The sequence below is a fragment of the Nannospalax galili genome, unplaced genomic scaffold (assembly GCF_000622305.1).
Source record: "Nannospalax galili isolate Female #2095 unplaced genomic scaffold, S.galili_v1.0 scaffold42, whole genome shotgun sequence".
NCBI classification, from domain to species: domain Eukaryota; kingdom Metazoa; phylum Chordata; class Mammalia; order Rodentia; family Spalacidae; genus Nannospalax; species Nannospalax galili.
In genome coordinates, this window is record NW_008348666.1 from 327597 (window position 1) to 352635 (window position 25039).

General features: G+C 44.2%; 1 protein-coding gene across 5 annotated transcripts in view; it reads left to right on the forward strand.

The window, feature by feature from the left end:
• Slc8a3 (solute carrier family 8 member A3) overlaps window positions 1-25039 on the forward strand; it is a 142498-nt gene that overhangs the window by 103592 nt on the left and 13867 nt on the right. For 3 of the 5 annotated variants that reach the window (XM_008845923.2, XM_008845921.2, XM_008845922.2), the window contains exon 3: window positions 22257-22360. The exons of 1 other annotated variant lie outside the window; for it this stretch is intronic. In XM_008845923.2, the coding sequence (XP_008844145.1) occupies window positions 22257-22360 (104 nt within the window). Of the gene's footprint in view, window positions 1-19655; window positions 19763-22256; window positions 22361-25039 lie in introns of all 5 variants that reach the window. One more of the 5 variants, XM_008845920.2, reaches the window with a different exon arrangement.

The following is a 25039-nucleotide window of genomic DNA, read 5'->3' on the forward strand; positions in this document are numbered from 1 at the left end:
TATATATATATATATATATGTAAAGAAGATGATCTAAGCAACAAGTTTGTTAGTTCTTAGAACACCATGGACCAGATGTAAATCTCATGTGGTCCCCCCCACAACTCTTCTGCTCTGGCCACGGGGACCAACCCACTGTCTGCTGAATATGCTTCCCGTTGTCTTATTTCAACACCTTATTAGTCATCATCTTCCCCGCCCCCTCATTATCACAACTCCATAAGCCTCCCATATTCTAAATGACCATCTTTGTCCTAGCTCTTCCAAGAACATTTTAATGTATACCAAGTGATCATTCTTTCCACTGACAACACACTTTCCACAGCATCTATCTGTTCTCCATCAAATGCCATCTATTTTGCATCTGTGCAGCAATCTCTTGATGGACAGACAATCCCATTTATACTTCTCCATTTCCATCCAATTTCTTTGCCTACATAGATAGATGCAGCATGAATATTTAGAATACTGGTTAGTTATTTTTCTATTTGACAAGGGCAAAATTTGGGTTCACATATGCCTTTTATAAAGTGGGAATGACAGATGATACAGGGAGCTCAAATTCCGCAAAGCCAAAGCATAGGAAATAAGGAGCTGACTCTGGTTTTCCTCTTTGAATTCTTGTAGCAATTGTTTTGCATTTGTTTCATTTGCCTAAGAACTGAAATTGTGAATAGCAGCTCAAGTGATTTTTCTGTACATCAAGAAAGGAAAATCAGATATTTGACAAAGAATAACTGCTTAAGACAGGATAAGGGGAAGAGGGTGGTTCTCGAGGTATTTTTATAGCAGAGCAGTAAGGAGTAAGTGAGGATAAATGAGACTGAGTATCAAGTGTGTAAACTGTTGGACTCAAGCCCCACGGTCACCGATAGACAATGTTTATATGACTGCCGGCCCATCAATAGATAACAGCATAAATGGCCAGTGTTCCAGGAAGTCTACGGAGAGGAATGAAGTTGCACAGCAACCCAAGAGCTTCCTTAGAAAGATGGTACTTCTTCACAGAGCCGTCTGCCTCTGTCTCTTCCTTATTCTTCATATTAAACTGTCCTTCATTTCCTGTTTTTATGATGGTTTTACTAATGACATTGTAGCCCGGACTTTGGCTAAGACATCTACAGTTAAGAATGATCCTGAATTATTTTTCCCTTTGGGCAATTGTAGCAATGTTAGGTAGTTAAGGAACGTTTGTTAGGTAGTAGGGAATGTTTGTATGTAGGGAATGGATGTTAGGTAGTAGGGAATGTTTGGAGAGTTTCTGAATTTCGATCACTTTGGATAATCATCAAAGATAGTGGGGACTGTGTTTTGGGGCAGTAGAACATGGCATCGTCAGTGGCCCCTGGCTACTCAGTCATGGCCTTTGGAGATACAAGGGACTCATGTTAGGTATCTCTAACCTCTTCTCCCAGGGCTCCTTGTTCAGCACTGTCTTCCTGTAGTGGAAGATCTGATTTATGCCATTTGATCTGTCTCAGCAAAACATGGATGCAAACATATTCCCAGAGCAGAGTGCTTGGAATGCTCTTAGGCTAAGGGAGCTAAAAATACTAATCCTATAGTTCTTGAGATTTCAGCAAAAAATAGCCCATTCCACAGGAAGAAAAAATGTAGGTCAAGGAAAGCTTTGAGCTTAGAATCAGCTAGCTGGGCTGGAATCCTAGGTGCACTTCATTTTCTGCACAGTGTTAGACAATTTGCTGTATCTTTGTGATTCTCAGGTCCCTCCTCTGTAAAATGAAGGTAACATCAGTATCTGTCTCATCAAGTTGTAGCAAGAATTGAATGAGATATGTTGAAAGCACTTGGAACAGTATCCGGCACTTAAGGAATACTTAATAAGCTCTAGTACTAAAGAAGGCAGGGAGAACCCAAGGTCACAGCTGATACCCCAAACTCCTTCTGCTTCAAGTTCAACCTCTTCAGTTCACAATCTGTCTCTCATGTGACTTAATCTCCCCATGCCTTCGTTTTATCCTGTGAAGAGGAGTGCTCTTGGTTCCCACCCTATTGGGTTGCAGAGATTTGGTGCATTAATACATGTAAAGCACTTATTGCCAGTGCCTGGAACATGTTAAAAGATGTGCAAGTATGAACTCTTGTTGTAATTAAATGATATATGGCACAGGGGACTTAAGAACTTCAGTCTTAGAGGTCTTTTTCAGTTTTACAAACTCTACTGGGTTGGTGGCTGGAGAGATGGCCCAGTGGTTAAGAACACACATGACTCTTAGAGAGTATCTGAGTTTAGTTCCCAGCATTCACAAAGGACAGCTCACAACTTATCCATGACTCCAGGGAATCCAACACCTTCTGCTGGCCTCCACAGGTACCTGCACTCCCATTTACATACCGTCACACATTCACACATGTGTACATATAATTAAAAAAAAAGAAAAAAAGGGCCTGGAGAGATGGCTCAGTGGTTAAGAACACTGACTGCTGTTGCAGAGGACCCAAGTTTGAATCCCAACACCCATATGGCAGCTAACAACTGTCCGTAACTCCAGTTCCAGGGGATCCAACAGCCTCTTCTGTCCTCCCCGGGCATTGCACGACATGGGTGCACTTACTTACATGCAGGTATAACACTCCTACACATAAAATATAAAAATAAAGAATAAAATATTTAAAATAAATAAATAAAAAACAAATCTTTATGAAATAAAAATAAGAAATAAATCAGACTAGGCTTGTAGTAAAGCAAAAACATCTGCCATCACATGCCTGCCTTCACCAGGGAAACTGTTTTATTTATCTTTGCACAGTACAGCATTTTATTAAGATGCCTGCCTGACATTTGCTAGGTACCAAACACAGTACTGGGAATAGTGAGGAATTTAGTTACTGGGTCAGTGCAGACAAGAAGACGAGGCAGGTTAAAGGTGTGAGAAAAGCCGCAGGGGCATCACGCTGCATATTAACTAACATGGACTACAAGATTTTCTATCAGAGAGAGTGAGGTCAATAGCTCACCTTCACATACATCCACACTGGCAGAGTCCCAGGAGAATGTGTGGAAGGGAAGAGGAAGCCATAATCTGCCTGTCTACGTGTGTTATTATTACTGTGTGTGCATGCTGACTTATTTTATTTCAGTGTGCATGAAAAATTGTGACCCACCAGTCCATGTCCCTTCTTCAAACTAAAGTTGAGGTATCTGTAGGCTATGGATTTAGCCATGGGGGGGGGGTCATCATTTCTTAATATGTGTAAGCTGCACCTTTTGAAATGAAGAACATTGTCTTATCTTTTTAATTCCTTCAACACCCAATGTCTACTGCACTACATGGAGACTCAATAACCATGTGTAAGTGGTATTGAATGTCTCCTTCACCTTTTCCTGCTCCTGCTACACAGATTGTCTGGCTACATCTTCCTTTCTGTCACCAACCACATAAACTTCATGGAAATGTCCCCAAGTGTCTTCCTCTCTGTCACTGTTCTTCATGCCCCACCATCCCATTTGTCCTCTAGACAAAAAAAAAAAAAAAGGAATGCCATTTAGAAAATGGAATTCTAAGAATCTGAATACCCAGACCCTGAAATCCAGTTTTCTGAGCCAAGGCAGGTCCTAAAGTCTCTACCCAATGCCACATCTGCTTCTTCTCAGTGGTTACTCTCAGGATTCTCCAGAGACATGGAGCAAGTGCTGAAAAGATTCCACTCTCCCCTCTGTTAATGCCATGCTCCTAGACGCCACACTCCCCCTGCAGACTGAATGCTGGACAGAGATGGAAAAGTACCTTGAGAGTGTGTGCATGTGCAGAAAGTGCTAAGTGTTTGGTCTGATCGTTTCAATGACAAGTTTGCTTCTTTAGAAATTTGACTAGACAGAGTGTAAAAAAAGTGAAAAGACAGCAATGTGTTAAGGTTCACTGAATAATGGCCAGTAGGGTGAAAATATAAGATAACCACCCACTTGTAGGTTTCTATCCTCAAGTCCAAGGTGATTGACAACAGTGACAAACATTGAAACTGCTCCTAATGGAGGGTATACTAAAATAATAATGATAATAATAATAAATAATAACAACAATAATGATTATCAGTGTTATGGCTACTTTGGAGAAACAGGATGGGAGAGCTTACAAAAATAGATGATGTCTAAACCTGTGAAATGCGAACTCCATCTTGGAAAATACCAAAATGATACAATCTTTTTCAGAATCTTTTAATTAAAACAGATTCAATGATTAATGTAAATTATGCCAACCAAAATGTAGCAATGAGTATATATTGAGCAGTTTATACTAAGTAATTCTTAGGAGAGCATCGCACTTAATTCTCATGTCATCTTTTCGGAGATGAAAAACTAGAGGTTTAAAATAGTGATTCCAGCCCTCCAGTGTTATCTATCTATGGGTAGCAGAGCCAGAGTTCAAGCACAGGTTGATCTGTCTACAGGATCTCTGCTCTTCTCCATTAACAGTAATATGCCTGGTTCATTGAAACAGACTGTCTTCATATACTTCCTTTGTCCCCTTCAGAATATCTAGGTAGAGATTAGATAAGACACATCGGGAGAGAGAAGAGTACTGGAAAGATTGCTGACCTCATTAACTGAAGGCATGAGCTTAATTCAAGCTGTACCAACTGCATGAACTTCACACGCCACAAATGAGAACATAACTCATGGACGTCTGTGCAATGTTGTAATAATCAAATGAAATAATTCTGTAAACAGAAGAGTTCATTGCCAACTCAAAGCATTATTTGTACTTCCTATGCTTTGAAAATTAGAGGTTGGTATCAGGCAACTGGTATTAGCACTGCCTGCCCTCTGTGGATGTATCCAATTCTGGTTCTGTGAAAAGAGAACTGCTCTCCTCTCTTTGTCCTTTGCCTTCAAAACTTAAGGTGTTTGCAGCTGGTACTCCAACAGGGTCCCTCCTCCCTTAGGGAGAAAGACCAAAATGCCTGAAAACTAACTATTAAGAGAATACATCTGCATCAGAGGGCTCCATGCTGGTGACATGCATTCCCAGAAAATGAATCACTTTTTCTTTGTGACCATCGTCTGAAGGAGATGCTGGCGGGGGAGGGAGATCAATCTCCACAATGGAGCAATAGAATCTAATCATGAATAATCTGAATTTATGAAGACTTCAGGACTAGAATCAGTCACTTCCCTTTGACCATGAGCTTGAGTTTTGAGATACAACTATGTCTTATCGTCTACCGTCCCTGTTCCATTCTGCGCCCCTACACACATTTGCCTGCACTCAGCTCCAGAACAAAGTGCTAGAATATGGATGTATATTATAGCTCAAGGGAATGGGAACAGATAAAACAGAAAGGAACATCTTCAAGAGCATCCCTGTACATTCTGATGCCTGAGAGGCTAACGAAGTCAGGCTGCCCATTCTCACCCCCCTCTGTACCCACAATGCCTTGACTTCCTTCAGTTTCGTTTTCTCTTTGGTTAAACTTCCTGCTCCTATGTAGAATGTTCCATGCACACTATTGTCAAGAGGTGTATGGTGAAGCAGTGCCCCCTCACAGGTCACGAGACTGTGAGCATAAGAAAGGAGAGAAGTGGTGAGTCTGTGTGCAAATGGTATCTATAAACCAGAAACGAGACCAGGTTTGAAGAAAGTAGAGACCTGTGGGCAAAACCACTGGAGCATTCCATAGGAGATGCGGTCTCAGCCTAGAGGTGGGACTTACATAATAGATGTGCTGCAGTCCTTTAGTAGTGTTTTAATAAGATTTGGTTAAAAAAAAAAAAAGCTTTTAAAAATGCACTCAGCTAAGCTAGGCCTGGTGGTAAGGGTCTGTAATCCCAGCTTCTTGGGAAGCTGAGGGCAGCCTGGGCTACAAAGAAGAGGCTAAGGCTGGGAAATACAGCTCCATGCCAGAGCAGTTGCCTAGCATGCTGTTAAAAAAAAATACAATCTGAAAATTTATTTTAAAAAATCTTCATGGAGATGTCCCTTCAGTCAACACTGGTTTTCTCAAAATCATTACCTAAGTAAGATCATCACCCGCCCCCCTCAAATTTGAAAAAGAAATAGAACAAATTCGCTATTTCTTAAAAACATTATGGTAACTTAATTGAACAATGCACACCTATTTTATGGATCCCTTTGAGTAAAAACTATATATGGACCTTGGAATCAAACAACTAGGATCAAATCCTAATTTTATCCCTTCCTAGTTGTGTGATATTGGACATTTCTCAATTTCTAATAGCCTGTTTTCTCACTGGCAAAATAGGAATTCTGATGGCATCTTACCAGGCTCCAGGGATGACTCTGTGGTTATTTGTGTGCAGCACTGGGTCTTGACTGTCAGAAGTTGTTGCTTACAGGGGAGAGGAGTGTCATAAAGCTTGCAGTAGTTAAGGAAGCTAAAAATCATAGTCCAACCTTGCCAACCCCTCCAACAGAAACACCAAATGAGAAATTAAGGATTCACTTCCCAACATATTTTTTCCAGACTTCGTGCTTGTCCAATAAACATTTTCAATCTAAACCACATATGGTACTTTAGAACTTTTCACCTGACAAATGTCCCTCTGATGCTCTTGAGTGAAGGCCTCTTCCACCCTGCTCTCCAGCCAGAGGCTCCCTCAAGGACATCTGCTCTGTTAGACACACTGATGACCCTGCTAAAGTCAGATAATGGCTGTGGTCTCTCTGGATAATGATGATACCATAGAATAAAGCCCAAGGTTCAACAACAGAAAGAGGCTCAGAGGTGGTCAGAAAACTATAGAACAATCCAGCCTGGGTATTTCTTGATGTGTGATCTCAGGCCACCACAAATGAGGAACCAGATAGGAAAAGAGGTAGGTGATGCAATTATATTCCATCTCCCAGTTAGTCCCCACCTCCCCTGCCCCAACTAAATTGGTGTTTATCAGAATCTCTTGATTTCTTGTCTAAATGTAAGCACTCCAGATCTGCTGGTTGGTTCAACATCTGGGACCAGACATAGGAATCAACATTTTCACTGATCCTCCGGTGTTTCTAAAATAGATGCTTCAGTGACTACATGTTGAGAGGTGCTGCCTAGAACTCTCTCTTCTTGCAAGTGTAATTGTCCAAGACAGATTCTTCATATCAATGGCAGCATTCCATTTTTAGCTGCTTTTGGGTGATATGTCACCATAGACTTTCTTCATACACATTATCTTCAGCTTTAATAAGTGTAATAGCTTCAGATTTAAATAAATTAAATTTTAAATTTTGGTAGCCATTGGTATATGAGAATCAACAGTATATTGGTATATGAGAATCAATCCTGGTGGCATGAGTTCAACTCCCATCTCTGCCATTTACCAGCTGTAACACTGGGCAAGTTGCCAACTCCTCTGTGTCATTTCCTTGTGAAAAGATAATCCTACTTACCAGAGCCATTTCAAAGCCCCAATGAAATGATGGGCAGCCACTTTAGGAACACTGGATCTTTCTGTTCTGCCCATTTTTTGTCATCAGCTCAGAGCCTGCCTGCCCACCTGCGAATGCACCAAATACATAGGAGTTCTGAGCACATTTTCATTTCTACCCTTGCATAACTGACTTCTCCTGTGGACAAACCATGACAAGCCTGGGCCATGGTGAAGAGAAGGGACTTTGTACTTGAGAAGGAGTCTGGTCTGATGTCATTGCTCACTTGCTGTCTCCTGACTTGATTGATAGTGAAGCCATGTGAGGAAAGCCCCAGGGATTAAGGCTGTAGTGTACAGCCAGTGAAGGGACTGGGTTTCAGCACAGTCCTCTTTACCTTCCTTCTCCTTAGCACCTTTACCTGGCAACGCCTCTGCCTATCTCCTTGCAGCATCCCCTGATGAAATGTACAGGTAAGGCTCCTTAGAGAGCTAGCTCACTAGAACAGTCCACAGCCAGAGCCACTGATCTTCATGGCTAAGTTCCATCTTTTCCTTCAAGCTGTCCTTCCCCTCCCCTCTCCACCATCACCATAGCAACACAGTGGTGTAAAAAAGTCAAAGAGCTAAGGCATCTAAATATAGTCTGAGTCTCAACACTTCCAGCATGGCGCCTAAAACCTGGAGGGTGACAGCTGGAAGCATACAAATGGTAACTGGCCAAAGAGAAGATGAGTCAAAGGTGCCGGTGGGGGGGGGGGTCAAGGAGCAAAGGAAGGAAGGGGACAGTCATTTGCTGAGCCTGCTGTCTGTGTTTTCTCATTTAGCCCCCGCAACCACCCAAGGTGGATGTTATCTTCACATTTCTGCTGGAGACAGAAGCTCAAAGATGTCAGGAACATGGCCAGGGTTACACAGCTGTAAGCAATAAAGCTAAGATTATAACTGAAGTTTCTGCTGCTCAGGGCTCAATATCTTCCTCCATACCATATAGACAGCTGCAAGTGGGAGATTTTGCTAGAAGCACTGGGCTTTTGAAGCAGATCATATAAACAATTTGAGGCCAGAGGACAACTAAATGATTGGCTGATACCAAATGGAATCTATGATTTCATTAAACTTCCACTGTGTATCCTCAGGGGTTGGGAAAAATAGGGGGAGGGGTGGTGAGGCAGCAGGTTCCAGAGAATATGAGACAGGTTTGGGATGCATTAGGGTGCCTAAAGTGAACTTAAAAAGGCAAAAGGGCAGCACTGGAAGCCCTGACCCAGAGAATGCTCAGAGATTCCACCATTCTTCCATCATCCATTCATTCAATAAATATTCCTCTTGCGCATCTAATGTGCTCAACTCTGGAGATACAGAAACAGTTAATGAAAATAAGCATAGCCCTTGTCCTCACAGATCTTAGGACAGAGGAAAAGACAGATAAGATAATTACATAAAGGATCAATTCTTTATCAATAGTACTTGTACTATAAGTACATGCCAGAAGAATGTCACATGCCTGGTGATATCAGTAGAAGGGAAATGCACATGCTCTTTCAAGTGAAAGAAATCTACTGGGTCATTTTTAGAAGTGATGTGTGTTTTTAAGGTAAGCAGAGGCACTGTCCTAGGAGCTTAGCCTCAGCCTTGGGCTTGTATGGTCAGTACATGCTGCAGAACCATCCCCTACCTTCATAAGAATCATGAAGTTCATATAATAGCCACATAAGTGAGGCTTTAACACCCAGCAAAGTCGACTCACATGAGACCTAGCAGTAAAGACATTTACCATCTTTTCCCTCCTGTCCTTGGAGTGACTGTCATAAAGCCAAGTGTGTGTTCGTGTGTGTGTGTGTGTGTATGTGTGTGTGTGTGTGTCTGTGTGTCTGTATGTCTGTGTGTTCGTGTGTGTGTGTTCGTGTGTGTGTGTGCCTGTGTGTCTGTGTGTGTGTGTCTGTGTGCATGTGTGTGTGTGTGCTTTGTCATGGCAGTGTCTAGTGATCAAGCCCTAGTATTGGTTACTTTGGGTTATCATGAACAGCCATGAGAAATGCCTGTGGTTTTTGCAGGACTGAGAGGGAAGAGAGTAGGTATGAAAATGTGAATTTCTGTGGATCTGAACCTTTCCAAAGTGCCTGCAAGGCAGCAAATATGGGGGATGCTGCATGAATGAGTTCGAATTAGATAATATCATGTGTGGAGCTCTTGAGCTCTTCAGAGAAAATGCTGTCTAAATACAGTGTTCACATCAGAGATAATGATACAGTGCTCTATTTATAGTGCTCTGCTATCTACCTGCCAGCTAGTTCCTAGGGATGTGGGAAAGATGAATGGGCAAGATCTAGGGAAAGTGCTTTGAAATCCTTGATTAAGAGCCCTCCAGGCAGGTGTAGAGTTTAAAATCAATTATATTATTGTCACTATCTTATGTTTTCTTTTGTCACCCCAGAGTGCTACCTCCTTCTGTTTCAGGTGAATGAGTCTGACTGTTCTATGCCCTGCATCCATCCAGGAAGACAGCAGCCCCCAGTTGTGTAGTATACACAAACATGTTTTTGACAGGGCTACCTCCTGTCTTCTGGGTCTGGCCTCTCTATAAACCCAGGCTTTCCCAGGCTCATTTCGTTTACTCTAATAGGAAACTAATATGTAAATGTCCTACTTGAAGGGAGTATCAATTGCAAACCTTCTGCATACTGTGGACAGAGCAGAGCTCAGGAAATGGAAGAGTAGCTGTGTTCTAAAAGGAGGATGGGCTTTCACAGTGCCTCCCTCCACCCTGGTCAGAATGAGGGAGAAGAGCTCAGGAGAATTTGCTGAAGCTGGTACAGGGTAGAAAAAGGACATGAGAACTTGGAAATAACACCTCAGAATCAGATTCTGGGCATAGATGGATATCAGCAAGAGCATTGAGCAATAGTGAAGAATTCCCTATCCACGCCTGAGGCGGCCCAAGAATACAAACTGATGCTTTGGCTCTCTGCCCATACTCCCGAGGAGATAAAACTGGACCTTTGAAACCTATCTGTCTCCAGCCAAATGGGATATAGGTATGCAAATGAACTAACTACAACTGCAATCACCTTAGGAAAGAACAAAATGCAGAGTTGGATAATAGGGAAGTCACCCTGTGAAAAGTATTTGACTAACCTTGGGGCAGTAGGTGCAAGGGGAGAATACCCCTATTCTCTAGGACACAGCAAAGCCAATAGGTAGCAGAGAAGAATGAGACAGAAGAAATCAGGGCCTCTCTAGACACATGCCTTTGTCTATGAGTCTTCAGACCATCTATGGAGTTCAGAAAATACCCTCCCTGGTCCCAAACCAGCATTTGTCAGACTAATAGATATTTTGCCCTCTTCTGACTATCCTGGGAAGTAGGGAAAGAATTGCTTCAGTTATAACAGAACATCGTCAAATTAAGTGGCACTTATGACGGCTTATTCTTTGCCAGTTTCCGTGCTTATAAGCTTTCCTTGCATCATCTTCTTTGTTCCTTTAAAAAAAATCCTGTGAGGTAGGTTTTATTATTCCCGTCTTCAGATGAGAAAACTGAGGCTCCCAGAGGGCCTCACAAATGATTCCAAATTAGCTTCATATTGGTGTTTCTCAGTGGAGGAATGTATGCAAGAATGGAGAGGAAGGCAGCCAAGAGCTCGTCCTCATCCCTCACAGTAATCTCATGCTAAGTGCTTAAGAAGTCTGTGCTCAGAAGTCCTGGGCTCCAAAGTCCTGGCTCCACCACTTACTGGTATTCACAAGTCATTCAATAAATATAAACTGCCCGGGGCCATAGACTGTGCCAGGTGCTAGTAAGCAGACAAGGTTTTTGCTTTTTCTATTGATTTTTTTTGCAATTTTCATACAATATAACTTAATGTTATTTAGATCCCCTTCCCTATCCTCAACTCTCCTTACTGCTCTCCACCCAATTTAATGTGTTCATATTATATAATGTATTCATATTATGAATATATATGGCCTATAGAGTCTGATTTGTGTCCCCAAATGTCTGTCAGTATGGATCCATCCACTGGAGTCTGGTTAACCTACCAAGAGTCCCATCCTTGAAAGAGACTGTCTCTCCCCCTCCCAGCAGTCATCAGTTGGGTTGGGGTTTCTAACCCACTTCCCCATGTTCTGCTTTTGTTTTTATTTTTTTAAATATTGTTATTTTTATTTTATGTGTATGACTGTATTGCCTGCATGTGTGTAAGTGCACCCATGTCGTGCAATGCCTGAGGAGAGAAGAAGGCGTTGGATCCCCTGGAACTGGAGTTATGGATAGTTGTTAGCTGTCATGTGGGTGCTGGGAAGTGAACCCAGGTCCACTGTAAGAGCAGTGAATGCTCTTAACTGCTGAGCCATCTCTCCAGCCCCCCACCCCTATCCCCCACTACCTCATGTTCTGCTTTTAATGGAATTTTTATTTAGGTGGAGGAAACCAGGTAAACAGATAAATGAGATGAAAATTGAGTCAGGATGATGGTGTGAAAAGTTGTCGGAAGACCAGACTGGAAAGTAGAGATAGCAACATGTGAGCAGAGACATTTACAAAAGAACCAGGTTATGAGAATGTCTAGAGTAGTGACACTGCTAGTGCAGACATCCTGAGGCAGGCTTGTTCGAGATAAGCGAAGGTAAGTATGGGCAGAGTGAATGCAGGAAGACTGGCAGAAGGTGCCCTGGGAAGCAAACAGACGCAAGCTTCGCGGCTCACCCAGCAGTTCTGAGTAGCGACAGCAGTGCACCTTCTCAGGGCCCATCAGACCTGCTGAGACAGGAATGACGCCCAGTATGCAGTGCTTTCTCAAACCTTCCAAATGATTCAGAGTATGCTGTCATCTTAGAATTTCCCAGCTAGATCACAGTTTCTGTTGTATTCCATCTGCAGTGGGGTCCTAGCCATGGAACCTAAGGGACTGGAATGTCAGGGTTTTCCTTTTTAAAAATTTTAAATTATCAGCTCCTTATTCTAAGAGCCAACCTTATTATCAATATCATCACTTTCAACTGTCTTGAGTATTGTATGTCATCTTAAATGTATTGAAATTCATACTGAACAAGGATCTATCTTTGCACCTGTCTTTAAGTCTTTGTCCAGCAGTTCAACAAAAACACACACAAGTGATAAAAATTTCTTTTAAAAGCTACAAAAAGACTCTAGTTGATGAAAAGAGAATAGACTGTAACAACACGAGGAATGAAATCCAGAAAATGAGTTAGGGGGCTGGAGAGATGGCTCAGCGGTTAAGCTCACCGGCTGCTCTTGCAGAAGGCCTGGGTTTGAATCCCAGCACCCATATGGTGGCTAACAACCATCTGAAACTCCAGTTCCAGGGGAGCCCATGCCCTCTTCTGTCCTCTGTGTGCACTGCAGGACAGGAGTGTACTTAGTACATGCAGGTATAACTCCAGGTATGAGGGGACAGTGATTTGAAGGCTGTGATATTGTGAAGAAGGGGAGATCCCCACAGAGGGGACCACACTGAAAATGGAGAGTGTGCAGCTCACATAGCCTGACAAGGGCAGGGAGGCAGATGCTAGGGCAGAGAAATGGCTGCCATTTCTCTTGAACACAGTTCAAAGACCATGTCTTCAACAAAAGCAACCCACCCTCTATTCATCCCCTCTCTACTGTGTAAAATTAGGGAGCACATTGGAGATTGGGCCTATACAACACCTTGGGTGGCAACCCAAGGTGGTCGCTGGGCTCTTGCAGGGGCCAGGTGAAGAAGAGGAGGAGCCAGTGGAAAGTAGGGGCCGTTGTGGCAGTGAGACTGGGGCAGCAATCCCCGAAAGGCTTAGAGGTTAGCTCTGGAGAGTGAATGAGGAACCGCATATCACACAAACACACACACACACACACACACACAGACATATACATACAGACATATGCACACAGACACACAGACACACAGACACAGACACACACACACACACACACACACACACACACACACACATGCTTGAGACCTGCAGCTTCTGAAAACAAAGGTTGTGATATCATTGCCCATAAACATCCCAAGAGAGAAGTGGGCCCCTTGTCCTTCTTGGATGGGCTCAGTGGAGGAGCAGCAGCAGAGTTGAACTTGGCTGCTTTCCTAGTCTGGCATTCTTCCCGCCAAGCCACCAGGCATCAGGCATCAGGCATCAGGCATCAGCGGAGGCAAACAGCAGGGGCTAGGGCAAGGGGGAGATCAGTGAGGAGATTCACACAGATGCAGGCCAGGGTCCTGTCTTCATTTGAAATTTGACATTTTATTCATCATAGATCTTTTGGCAGTAATTCTGACTTTTTTAAACACTGTATTAAGATGCTTTTCAGCTTGAGGACTGAGTTTTCTGGCATTCTCTTACACTGTGTACCCAAGTCTCACTTATCTTGCCTTCATCCTGGACCTGGATCTCTTAGTCCTTACATTAGTCTCTTATGTGAACCATCAGAAGAACTTCAGCCCTTTAAATGTAAAGGCAGTAAGATTTCTGGTTCCTTGCCCTTGTGAAAAGTTGTTCCTGTTTTCAGGTTATATTTCTCAAGAAGTTGGTCTGCTATGTTTCCCCCAAGATCAGCAGGCTATGTGGAACTAGTGGTGGGCTATACACTCCCAGGAGAGCCCAAAGCTATACACTTCCTTAGCTGAGCTGGGACAAGGACTTCCTTAACTGAGCTGTCCTAGCGCTGAAACAGTCTAGACCCATTCCATCTCCAGGAGTGCCACACAAGAATCTGCCATTTGACTGGGAGAAGTAAGAAGAACCTAGAAACTTCTGACAACCACTGTGGAACTCACAATTCTATATACCCCAAATGACTGCCATGCAAATTGTCTGCTGCTGTTTCATCTAGAGCTACCAGGGCTAATCTACTGCACAACCCCAGGGCAACAGTCCCGTGTGCTGCTGTATACATGGAGCCCAGGGCAGTGATACAATATTGTGACTCCTCTTTAGTTTGGTCCCTACTTGGTTCAGTCAAGAAAATGTCTATAGAAACAGTAAAGTTAATCTCCCATGTAGTTAAGTCTCTAATTGAAGGATTTTCTTTGCCCAGCCCAGACACAGTGATCTTTCTTGGATTTGCTATTCTCTGAGATCTCTAGAAATTACCCACCAGATATATGGGCTTTGTAAATGCTCAAGTGGCTAGGGAAGCGAGGCAGAAGACAGAGAGCTTGGAGTGAGTTTGACATAGCTCCTGTGGAGCCAGCAGCTCTCTCTTCCTAATTATTAGGTTTTTCTTGGGTCTAAAGTTTTGTGTCTATACAATAAAATCTCTTTCTTGCTTGGATCAAAATCATCCTTTAAAAACGAGCTCTCCAGGCTGGGCATGGTGGCGCACACCTTTAATCCCAGCACTCGGGAGGCAGAGGCAAGCGGATCTCTGTGAGTTCAAGGCCATCCTGGTCTACATAGTGAGTTCCAGGACAGCTGGGGCTACAAGGAGACCCTGTCTCAAAAAAGACAAAAAAAAATAGCTCTCCAGCATAAAAAACAAGAAGGAGAATCCCAACATCTCCAAAGCCATGAATCAGATAACCAGTCAGTTGTTCTCAGCTCTGGGAGCAGGCACACTGCTAAATAAATTATTTTATAGATTACTCCCACTGCCTTTCCAAGAGAGGCATTTATCAATTTCTGGGCATAACCATTTATTTGCAGACCACTGGCGGTTTTTCACTTCTCTTGACTAGGAAGAGGGAGAGAACTAGAGCTCTGAGTCTTCCTGTCTTCCCCTATTCTTCTCTCTTGGGCTGAATCGGGGCAAATGTGAGGCTCAAATAGACCTGTAAATAAGTCTTATACAGAGCTGGCACTTGGTTAGGCTCATTGCTGTTGAGACTGGAAATTGTGTTCCCCTTCAAGAGTAACTAGGCCTGACCCTTACAGAGATTACTTTCCAAGTGAAAGTCTCAGGATGGTCTCCAACTCACTCATTTAACTAATAAATGCTGCTTCCTTGCCTTTAATCTAAAGGAACGCAACACTTAAAGAGAACAGGGGTTCAGAGGCCGCATTTGGATTGGGCATCCTCAATGCAAAGGAACACTCTGAAAGACCAACCTGGCCTTTGGGAAATGTTTTCCTAGCCCCTTTGGAGTTGTTGGTGGGAGATCTCCCAGGAGCTTCTTCACCAAGAGGCACAGCCAGGATGTGGGAATACCATATATGCTGGCACCTCTTAGCAGAAGGCTTGCAGGAAAGACAGTGGCTGATTCTGTAGCCTCTAACTTCACCACTGGCTCTCCAGGCAGCTAGCATCCTAGGATAAGTCTGTCCCCAGGACCATTTACTAGCAGCCATTGAGCTGGAAGGAAGAACTGGCAATGGAGGATGAAGCATTCGGACCACCTCGCCTGAGTCAGTAGGTCACATCCTGGTTGTGGGCACCACATTCCCTGGGGGTGGACAAATGGAGTAGGTTAAGGAAGCTGAGAGCCTAGGTTGGATGGTACTGGCATTCCAGACGGTGTGTCTCCCTGAGGATCCTTCGACATGCCATCACAGTAACCTTCAAAATATTTTTGTCCTTCATTACATATTTTTATAGCAGAAAGACGTGACATCCCCCCCCACCCCGATGTGTTAGCCATTCACCAGCATCACACTACAAGACCTTTCTGAGGGTTCCTTATGTGTCAGACACTGTACCAGGAAGGGACTTCAGCCTGAAATAAGACAGGCTCAGTGGATGTCCTTGTAGAGCTTACATTCCAATAGGGACCAGGGGAAACAATAACCAACAGGCTAACTTCAGGCTATGAACAATGAAGTAAAATGATGAAATGTGACCTGTGGTGGGAGGGGGTCATCCAGAGGCTAACGTGGCTATGGAAGCTCTCTCCAAGGAGGTAATGTAGACAAGGAAACCTAAAAGGTGAGATGAGCCCAGGCCTAGGTGAAGAGCATCCCAGGAAACAGGAAGGAGAGTAGCCTGAGTGGGAAAGGACCTGATCTGAGGAATGGGATGACCGCTGTGTCTGGTAAAGAGCAAGGGGATCTTGTGGTAAAGGAGATCTGCAGCTGGCTTGTGGAACCTCCTCTAGGTCACAGTAAAGACTTCAAATTATTCCAGCTGCAGGGGTGATGACCTGCTGTGGACTGGTTTGTTTGCTTGCTTGCGACAGGATTTCACCGTGTGGCCAAGGCTGGCCTTGAGCTGTGTAGCCCAGCCTGATCTCAAATTTGCAATCCTCCTGCTTCAGCCTCCAGGGTGCTGGTATTGCAGGTATGTACCACCATGTCTTGCTGCACTGCCTTCTAAGTCTCTCACTGTAATTTGGGGAACAGGAGAGAGAGAGAGAGAGAGAGAGAGAGAGAGAGAGAGAGAGGAGTATCTTTCTGGAGGCTGTACAAGACATTGAAAGCAGAGAAGAGATGGAGAAAAGGGAAGGAGTTAGGGAATGCAAGAATGGAAGAGGGGTGATTCTAGGTTCAGGGCTTGAGCCAACTGGCAGATGATTGTGTTATTGACTGAAGTCAGGGGAACAAGTTTGGAAAGAGAACTGGTGACTCTGAGTGAATTAGTTCTTAGGCCTCACTTGTGTGGGGTGCAGAAGTGAGAACTGTGAGGTGAGGGGAATTCTCTAGCTCCAGGCAAGGCAACACCTTCGGTGGGAACAGATGTGATGCCTTCCCTGTGAATGAACTCAGGCAGGGAACCCCACGCCCTGCCTCCACCTCTCATCCCACCTTCCAGCTGCTGCTTCCAGCCAGCTAGCCTGATGTCCTGCTGCTGTCTAAAGCCTGTCCTCCACTAATGTCCATGGTGCCTCTTTTCCTGTTTGTTCACTAAATATCAAAACAAACATGAGCCATGTTGGATGATACCTGGTCTGTCCAGCCCAGAGCTTGTCACTGGTGGGGGCAGAGGTCAGGTTTCTAGAGAATGTAATGTACCCTCTTAGCACTCCAAGCCCCTCTAATACCCCATTTGGGATCTATTAATCTTGTTTCATCCAGTCGTCTCTTGACTTGACTTCTATTTCCACACCATACTATTCATTGATTTTTCCCTTATTTTCTGATTTAATGCCTGGGGATGAAAAGATCCCCATATATATGACTCCCAAACTACCAAACAGGGGCCCTTATGATACTTTGTAATGATGGCTGTTATTTGTTAAACACTCAGTAGAGAACACACTTCCCACCATGTGCTTCCAGTGTGCTGTCTCAAGAATATGACGTAGCAGGTATTGTGCCGTTTCATACCTGAGACTTCACACTTGAAACGTTTTACACCTTGAAGACTTCAGCAAGTTACCCAAGGCTACCCAGATGATGAGAGGTGGAGGACAGATTTCAAACCAGACCATCAGTCTCTGCCCCTTGAAAGAAGGAAGGCCGTAGTGCTGTGGCTTTCACAGACTCTAAGGACATGCTTCCCACAGTGACTATCGGGTTTTCAGGGACTGCAGTGGTTATGGAGGTGATCAAGGTTACAGTGCCATTTTAAAGCAGATAGTGGCAAGATCCAGGGTAGAATGAGAGACTGTTGTTACGTTCAGTTCAGGAGGGATGGATGCGTTAGGTGAGTCAACAGAGACGCCACAGACACCCACCCAAACTCTAGGGTAATTTGGGGAAACTTTGAAGAGCAAAGAAGCTAACTTAGACCATCAGGTATTTGACTGTAAAGGTACTAGACTGAAGGTGGGAGCAGAAGGCCTCCTCAGCAAAGGCCAAGCCTGAGTCTGAGGAGGGTCCTGCAACTCTCTGTATCCCCAGTGCTGCAGGGAGATGCAGTTCCATGCCACAACGGCGGCAGTGCCCCGTACCCTCCAGGGGAGGTGAAATGTGCTGAGTGAGGTCTGGTTCTGAAATTTCCCCTCATAAGCAACAACTGGGGAGAGGCACAGGTCTTACAAAAGCAACTACAGAAAAAAAGGAGAAGAGGTAATGGTGGGAAGGGGGACACAGAACAGTCACATAAATGTTTACTTTACAGAATAGCACTTTTGATATACAAAGCACTATGGGATACTGTAGTGCTGGTCAAAGGATCACTGTAGAACTTAGATACCTATCCCAACTCAGAGAGCCTGCCCTCCACTGCAGCAACTTGTCTGTAGACAGCGCCTCCCAGGCACTGTGAATTAGACAATGTGGGATGAAAGTCAAGCATCTCTCCTGTGATCACCACCACCATACAGGAAGGGAGAGATTCTGCCATTCTGGACAAGATTCCCACAAGCCTATTTGTCCCTCTATATCTGTTCTTTCTATAAAATAAGCACTTGTAATCATCATCAGATGGTTCTAAAAGTCAAAAATTCTGCCTTGTCCCCCAAACAAGAGGGATATTTCTGCAAACTCTTCAGAGAGCCTACCACCTCAGCCTTCTTATGTACACAGTAGCCCCCTTATCACTCTTCAGAGTGGACTGCGGGAGCAGGGAGAGGACCAGGTAAGACAGGGCTGTGGGGACAGCTACTGGCAAGTACAATATATGCATGTCTGAAAATGTCATGGTAAAATCCATTAATATGTACAGTTAATATGCATTAATAATTTTTAAGTGGGGAAGCAAAACAGTTTCAGTTGGTTGTGATAAACCGGTGTGTGAAAATACTAAAGGGGAAACTCGAAGTAAACCATGTGTAAGTTTTAAATAACTTTTATTACAGAATACTGTTAATAATTTTTGTTTTGCTTTAAGACAGGGTCTTGCTATGTAGCTCAAGCTGCCCTCAAACTCATTATATGGTCCATGCTGGCCCCAAACTCATGGTGATCCTTCTCCCTTAGCCTCCCAAGTGCTGGGGTTGCAAGTGTGTGCCACCATGCCCATCAGATAATTCTTCTATTTTATTATTAGCTGTTAATCACTATTTGTGCTTAATTTATAAATTAAACTTCATCATAGGTATGCTTAGGTAGCATATACAAGGCTCAGTACTATCTGTGGAATCAGATGTTCATTGGGGTCTTAAAACATATTCCTCAGGGGTAAGAGGGGATGGTGAATTATTTGATTGTCCTCACAACCACTGTGGGATGGTGTAAACATATTTCTCCTGTCTGTATATCGATTAAATTATTCGTCCAAGATCACACATCATATCTGAGATTAGTACTCAGAGCTTTTGGCTATAAAGCCTGAGCTCTCTCCAGTCTTCACGTATCGTTACAATGCAGCCACATGAAACCCAGGAGGGACCCACTGAGGCTGGAGGTGGCCAGGGCAGCCACTTTCCTCTATGCACCTGTGATGTTGGGGCCAACTTGGACCTTTCTGGATCTCTCTGTTTCCTTCTCTTCCTGTTTCTTCTCCAGCTGGCTTACCCACTCTGCTCCTTGCTTATGATACTTATTTTTCCATCCACAGCAAAACAGTTCACATCAAGGTAATTGATGATGAGGCGTATGAGAAAAACAAGAATTACTTCATTGAGATGATGGGCCCCCGCATGGTGGATATGAGTTTTCAGAAAGGTGTAGTACCCTGTCCTCCACACTAACAGTAACATTCTTCTCTCCTCTTCCTTTCTTCCTCTCGATTCATTTCTCTCCTCTTTCTCTTGCCTTCTGTCTTCCTGTTTCCTCCTCTCTTAGTCTATTCACTTCTCCTCCTCTCTCTGTCCTAACACCTGCCAACCTGTCACATGGTATCCATAAGAGAGGTGTTCAAGAACCAACGCAATTTTTCTGGGATGACAAAATGAGAGAGAGAGAGAGAGAGAGAGAGAGAGAGAGAGAGAGAGAGACCAAGACCCATACTCTGAGAGTATGGTGACTCGGGCTCTCTGAGACTCAGTGTGCAGGAGAGAAGCACAGATAGGCTGCACAAGCGTGAGGGAGCATGGGAAACGGACTCTCGGTACAGATCTCCATGGGATAGCTATTCCCAAAACTAAGCTTATATTCCAGGGAATTTTATTTGGATCATCCTTCATCCCACTCTCCAAAGCAGCCCTTAGAGACCATCTTATCTGCCACATTCCTACAATCCAAGCTTATTTCTCTCCCTGACCTTGAAAGAGCTGGAAGCCTCCATCTGCCTGCCTTACTTAACTCTCTCTATTAAGGCAAGCTAGCTGTGGCAGCAGAGAGACAGAAATAGTAGGGAAGAGAATTCTGACCCAAGGAAAACTTTTCCGGCAAGTCCATGAGACTCCTCAGAATGAACAGAGTCTTGCTTTCATTCTGAATAATCCTGTATACCTCTGGCCTCCAACAAGAAGTCAAGATACCCTTCCTAAATTAGATTTTAATGTGGGGGAGGAGCTGCCAGATTACGATTCAGATTTCCTTGGCCAAGTCATCATCTTATCTCTCTAAGCCACACCCATTCCTACCTCACATCAGAGTCCCTACAGCAGAAAAATAGACTCACATCTTGTAGACAGCTTCAGCATCCCCTGTCTAGGGCCATGAGAAAGCTCTGCCCTCCAAATGCTCAACAATCAGTCAGCTTTGTCTTTTGTCCACTAAACAATATATAAAGTATCCCAAGTATAGGACACATACACACACACACACACACACACACACACACACACACAGGCATGCATACACAGAGACAGACACAGACATACTGACACACAGACACACACACACTCAGACACAGACACACACACACACACGCACACACAGGCATGCGTACACAGACACAGACATACTGACACACAGACACACAGACACACACTCATACACAGACAGACAGACACATACACACACAGTAAATCTAGACCCAACAAAGCATCCCACGTTCACTTCCTGATTTATCAGTAGCAAAGTGAAGCATATCTTCAGAATGGCAAAGGAATGTCAGAGGATCTGAGGACATTTAAGCTGTCATTCATTCATTCTCTTTGCCTTTTGAGAGTATCCGGGTCCCATTGCTCACTCCCTTCCCCCAAGAATGGGACTTGCTAAACCACCACTGCGGTTCTAGGAAGGATCAAGAAAAGCCACGCATGAAGAACCAGGCCCACACTGCAACCTCTCCACATGACTGTGGGCCTGAACCAGCCTTTGGAAGGGACTAACTTTCAAGGAACTCTGCTTTCTGATGATTTGTTTCTAAGAGACACTATACTATGTTAAGATAGTAATGAGCAAAAACCTCCATCATCTTGTGTCCTGAACACAGGTTAACGAGCATTTAGAAGGTCAGCCTTGAGAGATACCATCCATCCATGACAGGGATGTCAACAGTAAAGAATCCCTGTATCATACTGCAGCTCACATTTATGTTGGTCCCCACCCCTGAAGCTCCCTATGAGATAAAGAATGAGAAAGATGATAGAATCCTTCCTGTCTTTCTCCCCATTCCCTTTCTCTCTCTCTCTTCAGTCTCCCTCTTCATGAATGTTTTCCTTTAAAATTTTTCTAAATGAGACTCATGTAAGGAGTGAATATAGACCAAAAAAAGAACCCAAGCCCTGGGTTCCATGAATATATTGTCCGTTGTGGAAGGGATCTGGGTCATTCCTAGTGGTCAGGTCCTTTTTCTGTTGCCCAAAGAAATGCCACCATTACCATGTGACACCAATGGAATGTGCTGCCCGACTCACTTCCTACTAACCATTGGCAGAATCTGAAATGACTCCTCCCCCCCATCATCCCAACCTTCCTTCCTTCCTTCTTTCCTTCCTTCCTTCCTTCCTTCCTTCCTTCCTTCCTTCCTTCCTTCCTTCCTTCCCTCCCTCCCTCCTTTCCACTCCCTTCCTTTGCCCATCTGTCCTTGGCCTCTTGGCTCCCTTTCCGTCTTACCCATAAGAACAACTATGACCAAGGAGACAAGAAAATCTCAAAGCATTTTTTATATGAGACAGCACAATCCACCGTAGTCCTGTCAAAGGCCACTGTGGCGGGACGGGGCTGCATGTGCCAAGAGTGTTGGGAATGATGTTAAAGGCTGTGCTCCAGGTGACCGACCAACCTGCCCACCCAGTCGACATTCTCTTTCTTGTTGTTCCTACAGGAAAACCATAAGGGTTAAGATAGTAGATGAGGAGGAATACGAAAGGCAAGAGAATTTCTTCATTGCCCTTGGTGAACCGAAATGGATGGAACGTGGAATATCAGGTGTGAGATTCTTTAAAATCAACAACAAATGAGAAAAGACAAAGAAAAAAAAAGAACTCTAAACAAATGAGAAAACAATTTTAAGAAGAAAAGCAGCTTTATTTCCATCCCCACCTTTTTTTCCCATTTCCTCCTTCCTCCTTTTGATGGAAATTTTGACTTTTCCCCCCTGTATTCTCGCTCTCCTGTTTCGGTGTCATCTCTGCCTTCTTAACCATCATTTATTCCCAAACTCCTCCTTACTTGCCTTCTGGGCAGCACTGCGGCCTCAGCTCCTCATTGCCCTAATGAGTTACTTCTATGTTGTGCTGAAATCATCCAGTTACCCACTTAACACTGTCCCCTGCACTTCCCCCAACTCTCTACCCCCATACTGTAGCCTATAAACTTGGAAACTCCTTGGTGGGTGGGGAGGAGAAGACAAAAAAAGGAATATGATGTGTTGCATGCCTGTGCCCCTTTCCTTACCACCAGTCAGAAGGTCGGAAGGGAGGGTGGGACCCCTGTTGCCATAATGCTTTGACATTTTTCAAGCTGCAGTCCTCAACCCTTACTGAATGCTTAGCAGGCTATTCACTTGCAGTGTGGCCCATAGGCCTCTCTGTCCTTCCTGGAGGTAAGTGCATTATCTGGCTCTTTCCTGGTTGGGTAGACCATGGCATGGGGAGGTATACCAGTTGGCCATGGCCTCTGAGAGCTCTCTGAGAGAGCTGGCTCCTGAAGCAGTCCTGCGCTTGGATTCCCAAGTTCTCCTTCCTCCCTTTGGCATATCATCTGCTCCATTCTACCCTTCATAGCCAAAAGTAGGGTATTTACTTGGGCTACTCTGAGATACTGAAAGCAGAAAATTGAGAGTCTGTGAGAGGAAGGAAATCACTTTAGGTTCAAATGGTCTCTGAACCAGCAGGTCCTGGAAAAGAAGTGACATTGGCAGGCCCAGAGTATTGACTTGTGGTTATCAAAGAAAGATACTCTGAACAGTGTGATGCTATTGAGAGATGGCGGAGAGAGATGGCTCTTGGAGACAGTTGGTGGGCAGCTCATAGACACCAGCATCTGCAAGTGAAGACATGGCGCAGACCCCAAGACACCTCTCATCCCACTCTAGAGAAGTGGACCCTTCTCTTCTTATTCTCAGAACATGAATCAACATCCCTGACAGAGGTTCATCCCTTGGACGATGGCACTGGCATTATTGTAACTAGGGAAAGTGTAAGGAAGGCTTTCTACTCTTAAAGAAAATGTTTGGAAACCCCCACTTTGAAAACGTTGGAGGAATAGACGTAGGGATGCATAAGCATGTTTCTGGGGACTGTTCTTTGGCTGTTTCACATTCAACATCCAGGATCTACTTAAAGCAAACAGATGTGAGAATGAATTCAACAGCAACACTTCCAAACCTCCTTTACGGGTCTTCTTCTCAAGTTTGATTGGTCAGTCACCATCATTTGATGGAACTGTCTCCAGAGCTCACCAGTTCTGTACCTGTACTGGCTTGGATACATCTAGTATTTGGGGAGAGAAAGAACCTCGCCATTTTCCACAGTTCATTAAATAAGATGCTGCTATCAGTCTGACCACTAAAGAGTGCTGGAAGATAGAGACTCTCTTGTTTTCCCTTTGCCTTTCACATTGTATTCTGGCGTATTTTCCAGTTCGTGCTTTCGAGAATATTCTCAGAAGTCATCTTAGCGCCTGCATTACCTCATTCCCACCACATCCCCTTTGTGCACTAACTACACACCTTCATTACTGGATGGAAACAAAAGATACTCAAGGTCTTTGGAAGACGGTATCACCAAATTCCACAGTCCCAACTACTTAAGGAAAAGTAAAAGCAGCACAGCAGATGTTATTGAAGTAGCTGGATGTAAGGCAGAGGCTCCAGACGGGAGGAAGGCATTAGAAACCCACCCACAGGGCTGGAGAGATAGCTCAGCAGTTAAGAGCACTGGCTGCTCTTGCAGAGGACCTCGGTTCGATACCCAGCACCCACATGGTGGTTGACAACCATCAGTAACTCCAGTTCCAATGAAATCTGACACCTTCTTCTGACCTCTGTGGCACTGCACTACACAGGCGCACTTGAATATGTGCAGGCAATGCACTCATACACATAAGATAAAAATGATAAAATGTTTTTTAAAAAAGAAACCCATTCATACCTTTATTCCAAGTACAAGGACTGCTCTTCTGCCTTCTCTGAAAACCCTTACCAACAGTAGGACAGAGAGTGACCTAAGATGACCTTGTACTCTTCAGGAGACCTGGCCAAATGCAAAGGCCTGTGGTTATTCCCCATTCAAGGATACCTTTTGGCACTGAATTCTTTAACCAAGGAGAGTCCAAGAAGATATCAGTGGGGTCTAGCCCTGAGGAATGGGTAGGAGGTAAGGAGTAGATAAGAAGACAAGGATTTCAGCAAGGATTCTGTGTGCTATGCCCACAGATCTTCCATGATGCCAAGAGGGTAGCTGTCAGTTAAAAGTGCATCTGTTTCTCAGCCTCTTGCTCTGTAGTCTGGGATGTTAATTTTCAGTTTCCTCAGCTCTTCCCAGATATTGGCATCAGACCATGAGATGAAAGGTCCTAAAACCTAATTGCCTAGATTCAGAGTCAATGAAAACCCATTCTGATTTGCAGAACGTCCTACTGTTTTCAAAGTGAGAGATAGTGCCA